Below are 18,074 nucleotides of genomic sequence, written 5' to 3' on the forward strand. Positions count from 1 at the left end.
AAGCATTGAGCCCACTAAAAAATCGTATTTGCCTTTTGAGAAAATAAATACTATGACTTTGAAATTAATACTGCTTGTGCAAGTTGGTAGGAATTCGTGGTACAGTGACTTCCGCTCCTCTGAATAACGTGTTTTACCCTTGTCCCGCTTTCTAAGAGGAGGAAAGTAACTACATCACAAATTCAATGTTTTTTATGATTACCTTAACTTGAAAATTTTGCAACAAATAAAACCGTTACGAACCGTTACGGAACTTCTTGCAGTGGAACGAAACTAAAACCGAAACGAAAAACCCTGGGACGAACACAAGCGGCTGGCTTCGCTTATTAACGGTGCTGTCGGCGTTTCGCTTGGTTCGCGACGCCTGCAATGCACAGAGTTACAGCGTACTAGAAGACATTATTCTTGTACACTACACACATAGTAGTGCGCGTAGCACTCGAGCGCTGGCAGTTTGTGTGGTAATATGTGACTAATGTTACACAGCTACAACTGTGCACCGCCAAAACTTCAAACACAGTTGGCGTTGCCCCAACACGAAGCTTCGCTCAGAATTCGCATTAGGCATGCAGTATCGTAATCGTCGGTGAATTTTTTTCGTAAAAAATGCATCAGGGCGACCTAATATTAAAACATATAGACGCCTTAGTCTAAAAAAATTACACCATCTCCCGCTAAAGGGGACCATGAGGCGATGCGAAGCCGGAGCACTTGCACGATCGCGTTCCGTTGGCGTTCGTTGGGCATGCTATACCGACCTCGGGCATACCACCGACCTCGCGTCGTGGAACGCGAAGAGGAACACTACGCGCGTCGTGCCTTCCCTCTAGCCTGGCCGTTAATTCTCACAGGGCGAGCGGGGAATGAGGTCGACAGGCGCGCGAGAGGGGGGCAGCGTAGGAGAGGAGAGAGAGGGGGAGGGGACGCGCATGCGCTGGCGCTCATCGCGGCGTTGCGCAGGAGATAATTTCGGCATGTCGAGCCCGCATTTCAGAGGAGTCAACCGAAGCAAGCGCTGGACAACGCGCGCAGCGCTCTACCCGCTTTATATTCACACTTGAAGGAGAAGAGACTAGAGGAGGAGAGTAGCTCATGCGCCGTGAGAGCAGAAGCGAGAATGCTAGATGCCCGCGTATTGTGCGATCTCGCTACACGTTAAAGAATACCAGATGGTCGAAATTTCCGGAGCCCTTCGCTACGGCATCTCTCATAATCATATCGTGGTTTTGGGACATAAAACCCCAACAATTATTACTATTAGCACTTTCCTTGCGTGTCAATGTTTGCGTGTGTTCGCGGTTACTATGTTGGTTGAGGCTCTGTAACACCTGTGGCACATACCCGCATAACATGAACTCTGTAATGCGGGTATGTGCCACACGTGACTGAGAGAAAGGGTTCGTCACGTACGCGACAGGTATTTTGCGTTATTCATATCACGACCAGTAAATGGTGTTCGTCATACACTGATCCCCATCTATGCCAATTTCGGTATATAACAAGTTAGGAGACGACCAGGAGAGCGCCCAGACGTAGGCGGCTAGATAGATAGATAGATAGATAGATAGATAGATAGATAGATAGATAGATAGATAGATAGATAGATAGATAGATAGATAGATAGATAGATAGATAGATAGATAGATAGATAGATAGATAGATAGATAGATAGATAGATAGATAGATAGATAGATAGATAGATAGATAGATAGATAGATAGATAGATAGATAGATAGATAGATAGATAGATAGATAGAAACGGCCAAAGTGGCTGAGGTTCGCTAAGAAATGCTTCGCATTTAAAATCATGAGTCCTCCCACTCTGTGATGGTCAGCAGAGCTGCACGTACCGCAAGGTCATGTGATGTACTCCTCCTCTTTCGCGCTCTCTCGTGCCAAGCGCGGAATTTCAACGGCGAAGCTGTGTCACATTATCTCGGGAGCGAGGGATGGAATTTGAGAGAGAGTCTGAGGTGGCATGGCAAACACACTTTATCTTAAACAACACGGCCAAACCTCACACAAAATTCCCACACTCAAAAATACATATAAATAAACTAACTACAACAATGCTATTGTGCTAAACTGAGTTCCTGGCTGTGCTAGCAGTCTGGCCGCACTGGCCCTGCAGTAGCGTCCGAAAAGGATCGCCCTTACTTTTCTTACGGTCGGCGTGGCGTCAAAGTCGACTCCCTCATCGTCCGCGTTCGCCGTCGATGCTCTTGCCCCGGTCCTGCGGTCGTCGATGCTCAGTAGCAACTGGACGAACCACTTGGTGCCGGTTTCCCGGTCGTCGCCATGGCCAACACGGAAGCGGACGGGTTAGGCCTAGCTGCGTCCTCGGTCCCTTGCTCCCAGTGCGTCTGTGGCACATCTGACGACGTGGCGCCGCTGGGACTGTCCTGTGGGTACAAGCCGTTCTGCCAACGTAGGTGGTGCATTGCAGGCGCTCCGGGATCCGCTGTGTCGAGGATGCTGCAAGTCCGTGGTAGCCAGGGGCGTAGCCAGAAATGTTTTACGGGGGGGGGGGGGGGAATTGAACCCCCCAACCCCCTCCCCCCTTGGCTACGCCCCTGGTGGTAGCCTTTCTCAGTAATCGCCGAGGTCGACATAGACTCATGGTGCTGCACCTCAGGACCCGGCACCCGCCGCTCTCTTCACCCGTGAGACGCTGGCTTCCACGACGTGCTTCGAACGGTGCCCCGCAGACAATGCCCGCTCTTCCTTCCTGGGTTCTTCACCACGGCTCGGGTCGCGTGCCTCGAGCCCTCCTCCGACCAATCGCGTGCGTGGATGTGACAGCGGTGCATACCATTGAGGAATTTTCCGCTCGTGGCGCGCTATCGAAACATTCCATCATTGGGCGCGTGCGTCGTGCCCCTTTACTCATGACATCGAGGTTCTATCGGCGTAACGCGGCTCGCAGCTCTTAGCGGGCATGTGCCGCAAGAACCCGCCGGTCCACTAAATATGAAGAAGCGATCTATAAGTAGCCTGTACTTCAAGAAATTACCAGTTCAAGAATATGGTCATCTTTATTTTGCTTGGGATATTAAATGGTGTCCCACGCGCAAACTGGAAATGTCCTTTGCAAAATTTCGATGTCGTATACCTCTGCTCAGTTTTTATTTATACAGGTCTGGTCTGGTGCCTTCTCCTCTATGCTTTTACTGCCAAGAACCTGAAAACATCGATCAATTTTTACTCAACTTGCCGTCGTTTCACTAGCCATAGGAAAAAACATTTCGAAATGTTATTCAGAAACTTAAGAATTGCTCTGAAAATATTCTTTCCCTTGGGTCATCTCCTCTGGGCCACAGCAACAGGAACGCCTGCTTAGCCGTATGCGAATTTCTTAGTGACACAAGAAGAATTCTTTGTTAATTTATTCCCTATCAAAATGTGGTACTTCAGACTTTTATTCTATTCTTAGTTTTAAACATAAACTAATCATTCTTCAATTTTTCTATATATCCTAGACGATCGATTATAGTTTCTTTTCCTTCGTCTAAATTCTAAATTTCCGCACTAATATTAACCGCCGGTTTCATGGCCAATCCCCCGTAGCGGGTAAGAGCCAAAATTCAAGGGTCAAGCAAGCAAGCAAACGTCTCGCGGACTGCGTACTACGCAGTGAGAGCGATATCGGCATTCGTTTGCCGGCAGAAGGCAAACACATCTGATCCAGGTGCCCGGCGGTCTTTCTCGAAAGTTCGGCGATGGGCAAAGTCGAGCGCTCTCCGCAAGAAGAAGCTGCCCGTCCAAGAATCGACGACCAAGAATCGTGCGCAAGGGGTGCCGAAGCCGAGCTTCGAGTGAGAGAAGCGCGGGGGCGTGAGCATCGCAGCCAAGACGGAGTGCTTCGCCGTTTCGTCAGCGTTTCTCTCTCGGAGGCACGGCCGGGCTAGACTGCACGCGCTGAAGCGCGCGTGCGGTCTAGCCCGGCCGTGTCGGAGGGGGCACAGTGTAGTGGGCGCTTGGCAGGAGGCGTTTCCTTGTGGACAGAAATTCCGGCAGGATACCGTGCCTGGTGCATCACGCAGCACCGATGTCGTTTCACTCTTTCGGGGCCCAAAATGTGCGCTCTCAACGGCACGAAAGCGCACGTGACTTGCGCGGCTGTTCGGTAGTGACGCTAAAACTGCCGATAATAACGACGCTAGCATTAATTATACGGTACATTCGAGTATTAAATGCGAAGCATTTCTTAGCGAACCTTTGGCACTTTGTGCGTTTCTATCTATCTATCTATCTATCTATCTATCTATCTATCTATCTATCTATCTATCTATCTATCTATCTATCTATCTATCTATCTATCTATCTATCTATCTATCTATCTATCTATCTATCTATCTATCTATCTATCTGCCGCTTACGTCGGGGTGCTCTCATGATCGCCTCCTTAACTTGCTGTAGACCAAAATTGGCACGGGAGGGTAAGAGGATTTGACGAATATGACTGTCGGGTCATAACATGAATAACGTGAAAATCCTGTCACGTACGTCGTCAGACCCTTTCCTCCAGACACGTGTGGCACATAACTGTTTACCACTGGCCGCGGTATACGGGTATGCGCCACAGGTGATAGACAGTTTATATCTACCAGTGGCGTAAATCCAGCAAAACAACAGGGGGGGGGGGGTCCCGGACTTTGCATGGCAGCCATCTTGATTATTAGAAATGTGCATTTTATTTTACACAAAAATGAAAACTTTACAATAAAACAAAAAGAAAACACACAAATATTCATATGTCGCGTTATTGCAATGCTCTTGACGATCTGCACTGCGCGACGAATGAGTCATACAACGTTCTGAACTAGTTTCTACAACACAGTTCCAAACAGCCGATGAGTATTCGATGAATCTACACACTGGATATGAAACAAACGTTAAAGGAACACTGACACCAAAATTGAAACCTCGAGATGTTTGTATTGTTTGATTGTCTGTATGCGTGCAAGGGTACTTCTGGCCGTTTATAACTGGCGGACGTTAGCTTTCAGTTATCTTAATTTGATTTTGAAGCAAGCGTGAATGTTCATCTGAGTTGACAGCACCTCGCGACATCTTCACTAGTATGGCGAAACATTGGTATTAATGAGAACTAACACACAGCAATGCCAAGGAAAGTATAGGGGGTGTTATTTGTAGTAATTAGAACATAAATGTGAAGAAAGTAAAGTGGACGAAAAGATAACTTGCCGCCGGCAGGGACCGAACCTGCGACCTTCGAATAACGCGTCCGATACTCTACCACTTCGCTACGGCGGCGGTCATCTCCCCGTCCATTTTATAGGGTATATATGTGGATTGAAACTTCAGGAAACTTAGGAGTGTTAGGATTATTGGTCAGCTGCCTGCTCGTATATATATCACGTGCTACGTGACGACAAGAAGGCAGAAAAAAGAGTGTTCCACACTCGACCCCACACTATTCCCCCTCGCCTCGTTCTCTCCGAAAGAGCATATGACAAAGAAAGTTGGAGGTGACCGAAGTCACTTTCATGTCCCTTTCATCAGGTGCATACACAAAATATTTTTACAGATATCAAGAACTCGTTGCGCAGCTTATGTTTGCATAACAAAATTAGAGCCCGGTATACACATAAAGCCTTCTCCTTGCTTTCTCACCGCGGGAGCGGTTGATTGAAGGAGCCATGGGGCGACGCCCTTGGACGGTTCGCTCTGTGTTACATCACTTCCTGCTTGATGTCCGAATAAACACGAAGAGGGCATCATGCCATCATGGGATGTTTTGTGTCATTAATATACGGGAGATTGAAGTATGCGCTTTTTAATATTTTTTTCTTCGCAAATACGCAACTCTGAGCCTTCACATTGCGAGGGTGCATGGTTTCTAAAGCCCTAACCCCCCGTACGCGTTACAACGCGTCAGCTCGTGGCGTGTGGACTCGGCGCCGCGCCCTTTCCCTATGGAGTGAGAGGACGCGCGGCTACACGTAGCTGCGCGACCTCTCTTTCCATAGCAGTCGAGAAGGTGTTGAGAGGAGAGACGAGCTGAATAACGAAGGAAAGAGAGAAACGAGCGAGGGCCTTTTTTGTATCATCAAGCACGTGTAACTCAGCTATTACAGCAGCGTTTCGAAAAATTCTCATGGCTACGTGTTCGTTGATTGTAAACACTTTTGTTCATGAATAAACAGACTGTCCGAAAGTTAGCCACCAGCCTGGAGATCGTGCGTGGGGAAACTTTCGCCTGCTGGCATATTGCAGGAAAGCTGGGAGGTTGAACATTACAAAGTTTCGAGGTTCCTTCGCGTGATTCAAGAACTGCGCTAGGAAAGCCATGTAGATGGTGCATAGAAGAGTTTTCGGGTAGCTCGTCACTGGACTCAATGCCTTGATAACATGTCACTGCTGTGCGTGCGCTTCTATCAACTCCAAGGCGATGACGATTCATGCTAAAATGACTGGGCGTGCAAGCACGGAAACAAGAGAGAAGTCAAGACACCACAAACTCCGCTTGCGGCTCACTAGTTCGTCTCTGTTATTATTCTAAGGTAATGAAGAGTTGGTCGAAGCGTCTAAATCACTCTTCTAAATGGCATTAATTCCTTCGGTGCGGGATCCTGGAACCGGTGGATGAAACCACCAAACATTCCTTGCTTTTTAGCGAATTGTATGAATTAGGGTAGTCCTAATAATAGCTCCATTGAAGATAGTTGCAACGTAGTTCACGAAACCATTGATTTAAAAGTTATCTAGCAGATTTCTGTTAGTTGTTTAACGTAACGTGGTAGTTATCCACCTGTCTAATGACTGCAAGCCATTTTGGGCTTTCAAGGCGGCATTCAAGTAACTGTCACTTCCCCCTTTTTTAATCAGAATAAAAATCATTGTATGTTGCACTAAGGGTACCCGACAAAACAAAATTATAATCAATGATCAACTACATAAAAGGCTGACCTCATCAATGTTTTTGGTGACATTGTCTTGCAAAGAAGGTCGCTTGGAGTTCGGCAGAAAGAACGAGCTCAGCGAACTCTGCCGCTTGTGCGGCATCTTCCCAGTCCAGTTGAAAGTCACAAGCACATTACGCCAAGAAGGTTGCGCGGCCGGTTACTGTGCAGTGCTGGCAGCACTTCCGTGGACGCGTGCAGGCTGAAACTGCCGAACGACTGACAAGTGATGTCGTATTTGTCGAATATTGGGAAGCAGCCCCCACGAAGAGGGGCAACCCGGGGGACGCATTTTTGGGGTTGCAACCAAGGAGATTGAAGGCGACGATGAGTACGGGAAGAGCGGAGAACGTCCTTGACATTCGTCGTTTTACGACCCACGCGCCCACCCCGTGAAAGAACACTGAAAGCCACAGGGAGCGTCACCCAACACAGGGAAAGCGTTTTCTCCCTCTGTTCTTCAAGTTTGTTGCACGTGCGGGGTGCAGAGAAAATCTTTTAACTGTGCTTGTGTTTCTGTATTTCTATTTTCCTTTTCATTTTGCCTCTCTACGAGAGCACTGTAAATAGTGAACAAACAAAGCAGTCTTCGTGATGCGTTCAAACCAAGCGGACGTGTTGATTCTCTGTCGTCGTCCAACCTACTAAAGAAAGTTTTGCCTCCCTGCTTTTCCGCCACAAAGTGAAACCGGAGGACAGGCGTCTTCGTTTGAACTACAGTGTACTAGAATTGGGCAGTGGGCTCACTGCCGTATCTCTGCGCCGCGCCTCCACGGCCCTCTCCGCGTCGATTGCTTGGGCGCCCGCCAGGGGTCTTGCCGCCAGTTTCTCCTGAAAACTTCTCTTGCGGGGTGTGAAGCGCGTCCTCTTGGTCGGGGTTACGCTGGTTACGCTGTAATTCCGGGGGGGGGGGGGGTATCAACAAACGCGGGGTTGGAGGCGGGGAGAGGGCCACCACAATGACACAACAAGAGATCACAAAAAAAAAAACAACGGAGGGAGAAGGGGGTTGAGCATTTTATTCTTTTTTAAAGCTGACCCAAGTAGTAGAAGCTACTGTTTCCATTCGTGCATGCCCTGCAGCGCATGTTCCCGCCATTCATTCGCTTGAAGGACCTTTGTCGGCACCACGCGAGCAGCTTTGCTGCACTTATGTATGCTTGTTTTTCTGAAGGAGCGGCATCTGTGTCTATCCGTACACTGCAACTGTCTCAAAGACGGCCCGCCGCTGCATCTGGACGGGAGGGAGGCGCTTTTTACAGTCTCCGGCGGTCGTGCACATAGAGCATGCAGCGTATGTGCAGAGAAATTTCTGGTGCAGCGTTTGACAACAAAAAACAGCTGGACCCAACGAAGCTAAGAGTGACCGCGCAAAGTCAAGTGCGATAACAATAAAAGCAAGAAAATACGAGGGCGGTGACAGCAAAACCTTACTCGTGCTTTGGTAAAGCGGTCAGGGTACTTCTAAATAATGATAAAGAATTCTGGCTGCTTGTTTCGCTCGAAGTCCTAAGCACAGAACTACTGCCAGATGAAACGGGCTGGATAGAGATCGATGTACAAAAAAAAAAAAAGATTTAGGGGGGATGATTGAAGTAGCGGGGGAGGCCCACGGGGATTGGGCTCCTTTGAGATGCTCCAGTTAGATCGACGGTTGTCATCGGCAGTTTATCGTTTTATCACGAGTGACCATGCATGCATTGTTAATCCGTATTGTGATATGGCCAGCATTTGCGCATACATAGGCAGGGTTTCGTGTAAATAAAATTAGTTTGTCAGCACGTGACGCTGTCGAGTGTTATTTTGGTGGTGCAATTCTGCGGTGTAATAAAAATGTACGCACGTAATGTATGTTACTTGTTATGTAGTCATAATACCTATGTATATGTTTTTTTTTTTTGATTGGACCCGCACGTACCAATATATATCGCCTACGAGTCCAACCAGTTTTGGTAACCTTGTATGATCTATGTCTGCAAATAAAAAAATTTAGGATTACCGTGCGGATACATTTAATACAAAGCCAAGTGATTCCGCCGATTATTGATTCGCGAAAAAAAAAAACAGCATTAAGTAGGTTAGTCGCAGAGACCAGCTCATGCGAAAGTAAAAAATGAGGCATTGTTTATATCCGGCATAGTGGGGCTCGAAAGGCGGGAGTGAAGTCGCTAGGATCGCTACAGTGGCGAAAGGGCATTGAAAATCGTATCGACCAGCAGTACAAAAAAAAAAAAAAACTTGAACGCCCCACACGCAGGAGCATTCATATTCATCATAGCCTATTAAAATATCGCCCACCCTCTGTAAATCGGTCACAACGACAGCACTTTATTTCACAACTCCCAGAAATTTGCATGAAAAGAAGTTTCGTGTGTTGCGCACCGTAATTCAGACTGTTCTTGCGCGCAAAACAGCAACGCGAGCTAGCCGCGCCCTGCAACCCGCCGGAAAGTTACAGGTGACGTAGAGTTACTGCATATGCTACCTCTGACTCTAAGTGACTCTAAGGTGACGCTGCGAACACTTTTAGAACACTGTAGTTTGAACGATCGGGTGGATCGGGCCCGTCAAAAACGCGCGCGCAGCCAGGGGCTCCCGAAGTATACATATGGGGGCGACGGAATGAACAGGGGTACTGAAAAATGCGTGCAGTTTCAGTTGGGTGTGAAAAGATGACTCATTTGTGGCGATATTTGCAAGCAAAGGCCGAATATCTCTTACTCAATTTCTCTCGCCCCAGACTCGGTGCTGAAGAAATGTCTTCACGAATCTCGTTGCTCTCCGCGAGTTAGAAGGCGCAATGATACGTCACCACGTGGATAAACGGCCGCTGCATGGCAGCGGCTTTCGTGATTGGCGCTATGGATGTAATTGCAGACTTTGAACATCGCAGGGAAGATGTCGTAAAAATATTATCGTAAGTTGTTGAATTGTGCTTATTTCTTTCGTTGTATCTCAGAGCTGGAACTCTGAGGCGATTTTGAATGGCACGTGTGAAAATAAACTTCAAGCAAGTCAAGATGGAAGATGTTCGAATGCAAAATCTCAGGGGGGGACCATTGCATAGGGGGTCCCCCCCAGTCTAAACACAGGGGGGGTCAGGACCCCCCTGACCCCCCCGGGATTTACGCCACTGATATCTACCCAGGAACAGCGAGAACAGACATTGGTAAATTAAATGCGAGACCGTTAAGAAAAACCGACATCGGCAGCGTTGACCCGACGAATGGAAAGAATAAAAATTAGGATCCCAACAGGTATCGAAGTTCGAACCCAAGCATTCTGCGTGGCAGTCAGATATTCCAACACAGAGCCACGCCAGGTCTACAAACTGGTTTGGAAAAATAACCTATTCAGGCGCAGTGTCGGTGCAACGTCAATTGTGCTTGTGGTGCGGGCTATCTAATTTTATAACAAAGCAATAAACACTACTTATGTACTCCAACGATACAGGCGTCATATCAGATTAACGTCTGTGGTTCCAGTGTTGGCTATGCTTTTATAGGAGTCTAATAAACATTACATTTGTATTCCTATGATTCAGCAAGCTATATTGAAGCATTGCTCTGCCCCAGTGGAATACGCTAACGAAGGTTACGTATGATATTGACATCATCGCACCGTAAAATGCACTTCGTTTCGATAATACAGCGTCTGTGCTCTAAAGTGAGGGCTGACGTTACGTCAGACAATAGCCCCGCCACGGTGGTCTAGTGGTTACGGTGCTCGACTGCTGACCCGAAGGCCGCGGCGGCTGCATTTTGGATGGAGGCGAAAATGTTTGAGGCCCGTGTACTTAGATTTAGGTGCACGTTAAAGAACCCCAGGTGGTCGAAATTTCCGGAGCCCTCCACTACGACGTCTCTTATAATCATATCGCGGTTTTGGGACGTTAAACCCCAGATATTATTATTACGTCAGACTCTAAGTTACCCTTTAAGCGCCAGTGTTGTTGGCGTGCCTGGCAAAGCCAAGATGTGCATACAAATATTAAGCCTACGAAAACATGTCGGTCAACCTCGTAACGCTTGGCCCAAAGCCAAAAAAAAAATGCAGAATAGACAACTGCTGGCTGATTGCTTCGCATGAAACCGATTCCCACAACGCGTGGGATCTGCCGCATCTTTCAGTTTCGAAACTATCAGACACAAAGAAGGAAAATTTGTCCTGCGAAGCATCCACTCGTCTTTTCAGTTTAGCGAGTACGCTTTAAGTTGAGGGCATTCGCAAATCCATCCTGCGCTCTTTACGCCAGCGGGATATTTATGCCTCCACGTGTGCTACGGTCTGTTGCATGTTGAAAAGCATATTTGGCACAGCAGGTTGGCATTCTTTATTTCCTCACGTCGAAGTACTCGTGCTCAGGCTGGCCTCCCGGTTCATCGTCCATACCGGGTCCATGCATCACCGGGATGTCGGAGTCCGCAGCGTCCATGCGACGGCGACGCCGGCCCCCACGGCTGCACAAGCAACACTCGGATTGATGCTTTTTTCCTCGAGACATTTTTTTCGCTATGCTCCGTTTAAAACTCAAATCAGCGGCTGCGGAAAGTTCCCCCTTTCACAACACCAGTGCCGCGTGATATAACAACCGGTCATCTAATAATTATTTGGTGCACTACCCACCCTGATCCTGCCTTAATTCGTCGGTGATAAACAGTCGCGAGCAAGTTCACCAAAAAGACGCGCAGGGCATTGCGTGCATTTTTATCCGTTTTCGCCCTGTGCCCAACCAATATGAGCTCCCCTTGACACAATCATGCTCGTGTATGATTTTCTTCGTGTTTTGCCGCCACGCGATGTGCCAGTTGCTTTGAGCTGCATAAATAAGAAACTGATGAAGGTGTGACCTCCAGTCAAAAATTTAAAATAAAAAAAGCTAAAAGCTGCCTTTTATAGCAAATCAGTATTCCCAGAGGTTCACAACCGGTGTATTGATGCAGCAGCGAGAGACTCATCAGCTCGGCAGCCCTCCCGAGCAAAGCCTTCACACGTCTGCACTTGTGGAGGCAATTTCGCGCTGCGACCATGAACGCATTGGCCCCCATTGCGTCGTTCCATCACACGACTGTGCAAGCACAGCTGGTTATTCCGTAGCACAAGTGCGGTTCATTGGGCTAGTTGGTCACACATTTGTGAAATGGGAAGGAGACGAGGCCGAAGGCGAAGGACAACGGTCGCCCAGTGTGCTTGTGCGTGGTCGCTATTTTTCCCATTTACAAATTCTATACTTTGTAGGAAGTGGATACATGTAACCCTTTCAAGAAGAGGTGTGAGACCTTGCAGTCAGTCACCTCCCTGCAGACCTTGTCTGCAGACATCGAGACGGCAAGTACACTTGTCATTGTAATTTACGGACAAAGTGTGTGTGTATATATATATTCACACGTTAAAGGTTCTGTCGCGCTGGATTTACCTTCTCGACCTCCTCGACCTCATTTCCGAGGAAGAGAGTAAAGCCCCTCTGTGCGTGGCCGCTAATTCAAGCCCCGGGTGCCCGGTGCTCTGAGGTGCGCACCCAATGTTGTCGCCTGCGCGTGAGGGAAGAAGCTTCTCCTCCTCTCCTTTTTAATGCCTTGAGGAAGTAGCATTTCAGTTGGCACCAGTGTTTCTCCTATCAGCGCAACAGCGCACGCGTACGGCCTTCTCAAAAAATAAGCATGGTAGCCATTTTCGGGTCATCTCGACTTATTTCTCGAAGGCTTCTTCCTCGGTGATGATCAATGTTCGAAATTTGAAAATAAGATCGCGCTTGTTTAGGAATCCGGACTGGGAAAGCGTTACGCTGATATTTTCCAAGTTGCGGTTTGGCACACGTAGGGTAGGTTCGGCAGTCAAGTGGCACGGTACCGCAACCGAAATGGCGCGTCTGTTTGGCCAATGTATTCATGCCCGCAGACGTTGCAATGTAGCATGTATATTACGTTACTGGAGTCACAATTTAGGTTATTTTCAATTTAAAATACGAGGAGATTCTTTTGATTCCCGTGTCGTGACCGTGTCTGGACATACTTTGCAACGAACGTTTCCGCGGGGACGGCACCCTGGCTCAATGTTCTGACAAAAAAGGTGCGTCAGGTTTTATCCCTGCGGTACACCACGCGAGGATGGAAGTCGATCGTTTGCTTTTTCTAATTATCTTAAACTGACGAGAAAGTATGTTGTTGACCAGTGGCACTGGTGAGTAAGTTAGTACAAGATTTGTTTGGGAGGTAGTTTCAGGCACTGTTTTCGGTTTAAATCACCTTGCGGCCACGTGGTACGGCATCGTCACTAATGTGTTCGGGATAACTTTGGAGTGGTAGGACGTGCTTTAGTCGTTCTGCGTGCTCATAAAATTCCCGGATGTCGGTGCATATTCTTAACCGTAACATTTTATAAACACAATTAAACGGGTTTGACCTTTCATTCACTTTAGTCTGCAGATTGCCTTCCGAAATTCTGCAGGCATGCTGCGTCCTGCGGATACCCACGCTGCCCAGACGTTCTGCCGAAAGAGTGTACCAATTGCCTATACTGCAGGAGGTGACAGGAAGTCTGTCGCCCGTCTTCACGTATTCCGCATCATACACCCGAGCTATGAGCGACGTCGCTGCAGATACGAGACAGATAACTTGCATAACATATGCCTCAGAACATTCCACAATTGGAATGCAACCACGGTATGGAACATGCGACCCCTTAGCCATGGCGAGGTACCTACAGAGCCGGAACTGTTTTCTTTTTTTGTTTACTAAAAGTGTACGCATCTCGGAGCTCACTTCTTGTAGCGCCTGCGCGCGTTGTTGCGGCGCTCCTCTTCTCTGCGACGAGCCGGCACGGCCGTGGACGGGTCTTCGTCGACGTCGGGGGGCGGAGGCTTGGCCACGGCGAAGCTGCGCTGCTTGAAGGCGCAATAGTTGCCGCACCAGTCCTTGCAGCAGACACGCGTGTCGCAGTCCTGGTCCGTCTGGCACGGACTCAGCAGACGGATGCTGGTGCACGTGTCGAACTTGACCGGCTTTGGTAGGCACACGAACGCTGCAGCGGACAAACGATATCATAATAGGCTGACGCCACCAGCCTCGAGTGGATTACCTTTGCGGCTTGTTCGCTTTCTGTACACGAGTTAGCCGGTGCTTGACGTGATTCTGCCTCGACAGTGCGCAAACAATACACAAGCTGAGTACAAACAGCGAGTCCAACATGACGACTCTTTCAGAGTGTCCAAGCTCGCGCATAGCAGCGCCATTTCGCAACGGTAAAAAACGCGGCACAAGCCAAGCTGCGGCTAAGTGAAAGGTGGTTCACGTTTCTCGACGAATCTATCCAAGAAGATTATTTTCCCCTAATGCCAAAGATAGTATACGTATTTTGTAATAATGTAGGCCAACTACGGAAGTAGTACAAAATTTGAACCCTTCCCGTGTGAATGTGAGTTGACAAATTTTCAGGATGACAGCAGCCTCTTTCCACAAGCTACGAGAAAATATGTAAGCGTTCCGCTTATCTTTGTGCTTCAACACATATGACAGCGTTTTGTTCAGTTGTGGTAATCGGGCATTTTCACCGAAAGAGTCATAGCGCGCATACGTCTGAACCCACGCTTAGACGTACAGCGCAAAAATTAAACACAGGAGGGACGAATTGTCCTGTGTCTAATTTCTGCGATACGATTACGGTTATGGATCACCGACAAGCTTCACACTCTCGTCTTGCAAACTCGCCAAAACTACAATTTGAAAATTTACGCATGCTCCATAAATAAATTTAAATTTTGTTCAGTGGTCTTTGTTAATTAAGCGATTATGTCTTTCAATTTCGGGTTCAGCTAATGTCCGCCGTTTCGAGTATTCCCTATCATTGACTACAATTATGCTGTCTGTTACAGGCAATTTTAAATGTCTGCATGGAGCAACGGATGACGTCAGCTTTCGCGACGTGTGTTGGCTTGACGATGAAAACTGCGCTAGCAAAACACAATCTTGTGCTGCCTGACTCGAGGCCTTGAATTGTGCACGCTCTAGAATATAAAGTGACGAAAAATCCTCGAGTGTCGCTTCGACAAGTGCTGCTTTCGTCAAGGCCACGACACGCCCCTGTTTGAGGATTTTTCACCTCTTGAAGCTTCCCCTGAGGTTTTATCTAACGAGTGCACTCCGCAAATAAGCAATATAATTGCGCATCTCAGCACAACATACATGCAATGACATCTATTGAGGCCAATGCTTATTCATGATTTCGAGCGATAGTGGTTACGGACACCGGCGGCGGCGGCGGCGGCGGCGGCGAACTACGGCGCCAAAGACGGCCCTTGTGATCTCATAACAGCTTTCGCTGTTATTACGTAACTAGTGGGTCATTCAAAGCTTCCAAATCATTACAAAAGGTTCAGTCATAATTCTTCATCGTCATCAGCCGTCGCATCAAGAAACTGCACATAATGCCTTACAGAGTGGTACCTCGCCTCTCCGCAGAATGATGAGTAATGTCGTGGTGGGTGCTTCCCAACTTCACACTAAAAATCATGATTTGTGGCGTAGTGGGTACGTTGCTAGTGTCGTTGTATAGCGACAAGAGAGTTTATAACGGGCTCTAGAAATTCCGCTCTTCGAGCTTTCGCTGTGACTGTGCTGCGCTTTCCGCGCAGGCCATGGCGTTCTTTTTTCAATCGTGTCGCGCGATGCTTCCCGATTCCTCATACGAGGACAGTGCATCAGCGACACCGGCCACTATATAGGAATACGAAGCGGCATTCCAGCCACACTAACGTGTAGGTTGCAAGAATGCGCAATAACGTACGCACTTGGGCATTTCGTAATCACTCGGCGCATCGCTTCACGTCTATAGCGCTGGCGGCACTCTCGGCGCGAGGTGACCAGTAAAAGATCTCCCAACTGTCGTGAAAGGCCTCTTTACGCAAACGTGAGCTAATAGCGACGTCCTTGCTCAAACAGGGCACGGCGGGAGAGCTTTCTCTCAAACACTCACTGTTGTGCGCCGTGGCCGTCGCAAAGGCCGCCCACAAGAGGAACCCGACGGCCAGAAGCATCCTTCCAGCCAGCTTCGTCGTCTCCGTACTCGTGCCTCACGCGGCCGTTTTCCTCTTTCTCGTCCACCGAGGCTCGTGATGCCTAGCTTAAAACAGTGACACCATTGGTCACCGCAGCTCGGCAGTATAAACCACTGATCTGTCAGTGGTATAAACACGGTGTTTTCCCACTCGGTTCCGTACACTTTACACCAGATGGCTCAAACTGCAGGTATACATCGACGCCGCGGCCAGAGACGCCTCGCCGGAACACAAGAAGGGGGACTGAACACTTATCTGCGTGCCGCCGAAGATGAGCAGCAGCCGGGAGCCGACCGGCCAACTCAGGAGGAGACGCCGAACGTGTACGACGCAGCCCTTGCGCTGCTCAGCCAACTTTTCCACCCTCAACCGGACGCGGCGTGTCTACATGCCAGGGACCGGACGAGTCGGCGGTCCAATTCATTCACGAAGTACGCCGACTAGCCAAGCTGTGTGAATTCGGCGCGGCGAGCGACATCCTTGCTTACGACCAGATCGTCTCTGGCATCGCGTCGCCGCAGCTGAAAAGGACTTTTTACAAATTGGGCAAGGACTTCACCGTGCAGAAGGCGCTCGACATTGCCAAGGAGGAGGAGCGCGTCGATCGAGCCTTGCTACAGTTATCCGGAGTTCAAGTCGACGCCGTGTCGTCGCGTAGAGTTCAAGATGGCGGCGCAACTCGCCGAATTCTTCAAAATGGCGGGCCAAATGGTGGCCGTCCTCCCCAAGCTTCGCCGCAAGATGGCGCCGGCGGGAAAGCATTGGGGTTTAGGGACAGTGAAGGCAAAATAGACTTTAAACGAGTAGAAATAACCAGGAGGAGGCTAACCGATTGGTGGCTACAATCAAGGCACGAGTGAATTGCAATCCTTCAATACATAGTGATAGTACTTAACTTTATGGCTAGGTGGCGTGAGCCGCCGCCCGATCTAAAGGGCACAGCCGTATACATCCATCCATCCATCCTGCGTGCACCTCCTCGCCCACCACTGCTGCGGACACCTCCTCTCCAGCTGCGCCGCCGGGTCGCGCGGGTGCCTGTTAGGGTACGAACACACTGGCGGCGCGGCACTCTCCCGCCCGCCGCTCACCGCTCGCTCGCTGCCGATTTTCTCTCTTTCTCCCGCGGAGCGTCAAAATCTTTCTCCCGCCGACTCGATCGCTCGGGGACCTATTTTCGCCGCTACCGCCGGCTGCCGCGCAAGCAAACCACCAATCAGCGCCTGCTTTACCTCCTCTTCCTTCTCACACGGGCTGTCGTCATAGCAACCAGACATTGTTCTCCTCACCCGTGCAACTCCTCTCCGTCTTTCTGGGAGAAATCGCGAGCCGGCAGCAAGCCGGCGGGTGCGCGCTCCTCGACATGCCCGTTCTTGTCTCGTGATTCTCGCGCCGGCAATGTGGACAGCGTGTTGCTGCTTGCCGCGCGGAGGCGCCGACGGGCGGGACGCCGCCGCGGCATGCTTCCCGCCAGTGCTTACCGCTGCGGATCGACGCGGCACCGGACGTGTTCGCGATGCGGACGTCGTGGACATTTCGCGCGGGCCTGCCGCTCTACTTCGGAGTCTCCGACCGGTCATCAGGGCACATCAACGGTGACCAATACAGTTACTGTCCTACAAGTGGACGAACCGGTCACCGCTAGCGGACTTCTTCATCTTCCCGTACGGATCAATGGATCCATTTTGAATACGCTCATCGACACTGGAGCGGCTGTGTCGCTACTTAACGTCCAAGATTACAAGCAGTGCTTCCCGAACATCAAGCTTCTTCCATCAAACGTTATCCTGAAGAACTATTCGGAACAAGCCATCGTGAATTATGGATACTTCAAGGCTTCCGTTTCCTACAGCGGCAACGACGCCTCCATTACCTTTTACGTTACGGACAAAGGCAATTCACTACTGGGGTTAGATGCCATCCGAGCCCTGAAGATTATCATCGAGGGTGAGACTCTCTCCTGTTCCGTCGTCGAGCCATCGGCACTTCCCGTCAATGCAGCGTTGGAGCCTCATCATCCGTTCACTTCGGACTCCAGTCCTGCAGAGCATACATTTCTTCAAGTTGGTCATCGACAGGGCGTGCCAGCAGTGGCA

At 49.3% G+C, this 18,074-nt stretch overlaps 1 protein-coding gene across 1 annotated transcript; it reads right to left on the reverse strand.

Moving 5' to 3' along the window:
• Window positions 1-2,249: 2,249 nt before the first annotated feature.
• On the reverse strand, window positions 2,250-15,975 carry LOC119372283 (uncharacterized). Its single transcript, XM_037642759.2, has 4 exons — window positions 15,897-15,975; window positions 13,688-13,946; window positions 11,272-11,386; window positions 2,250-2,402 (listed from the first exon to the last, which is right to left on the reverse strand). Exons 1-4 carry the CDS (start codon window positions 15,955-15,957, stop codon window positions 2,250-2,252), a joined length of 588 nt encoding a protein of 195 aa, XP_037498687.2. The 5' UTR covers window positions 15,958-15,975.
• Between the last annotated feature and the right edge of the window lie 2,099 nt (window positions 15,976-18,074).

This window comes from Rhipicephalus sanguineus, chromosome 10 (genome assembly GCF_013339695.2).
Source record: "Rhipicephalus sanguineus isolate Rsan-2018 chromosome 10, BIME_Rsan_1.4, whole genome shotgun sequence".
NCBI lineage: Eukaryota > Metazoa > Arthropoda > Arachnida > Ixodida > Ixodidae > Rhipicephalus > Rhipicephalus sanguineus.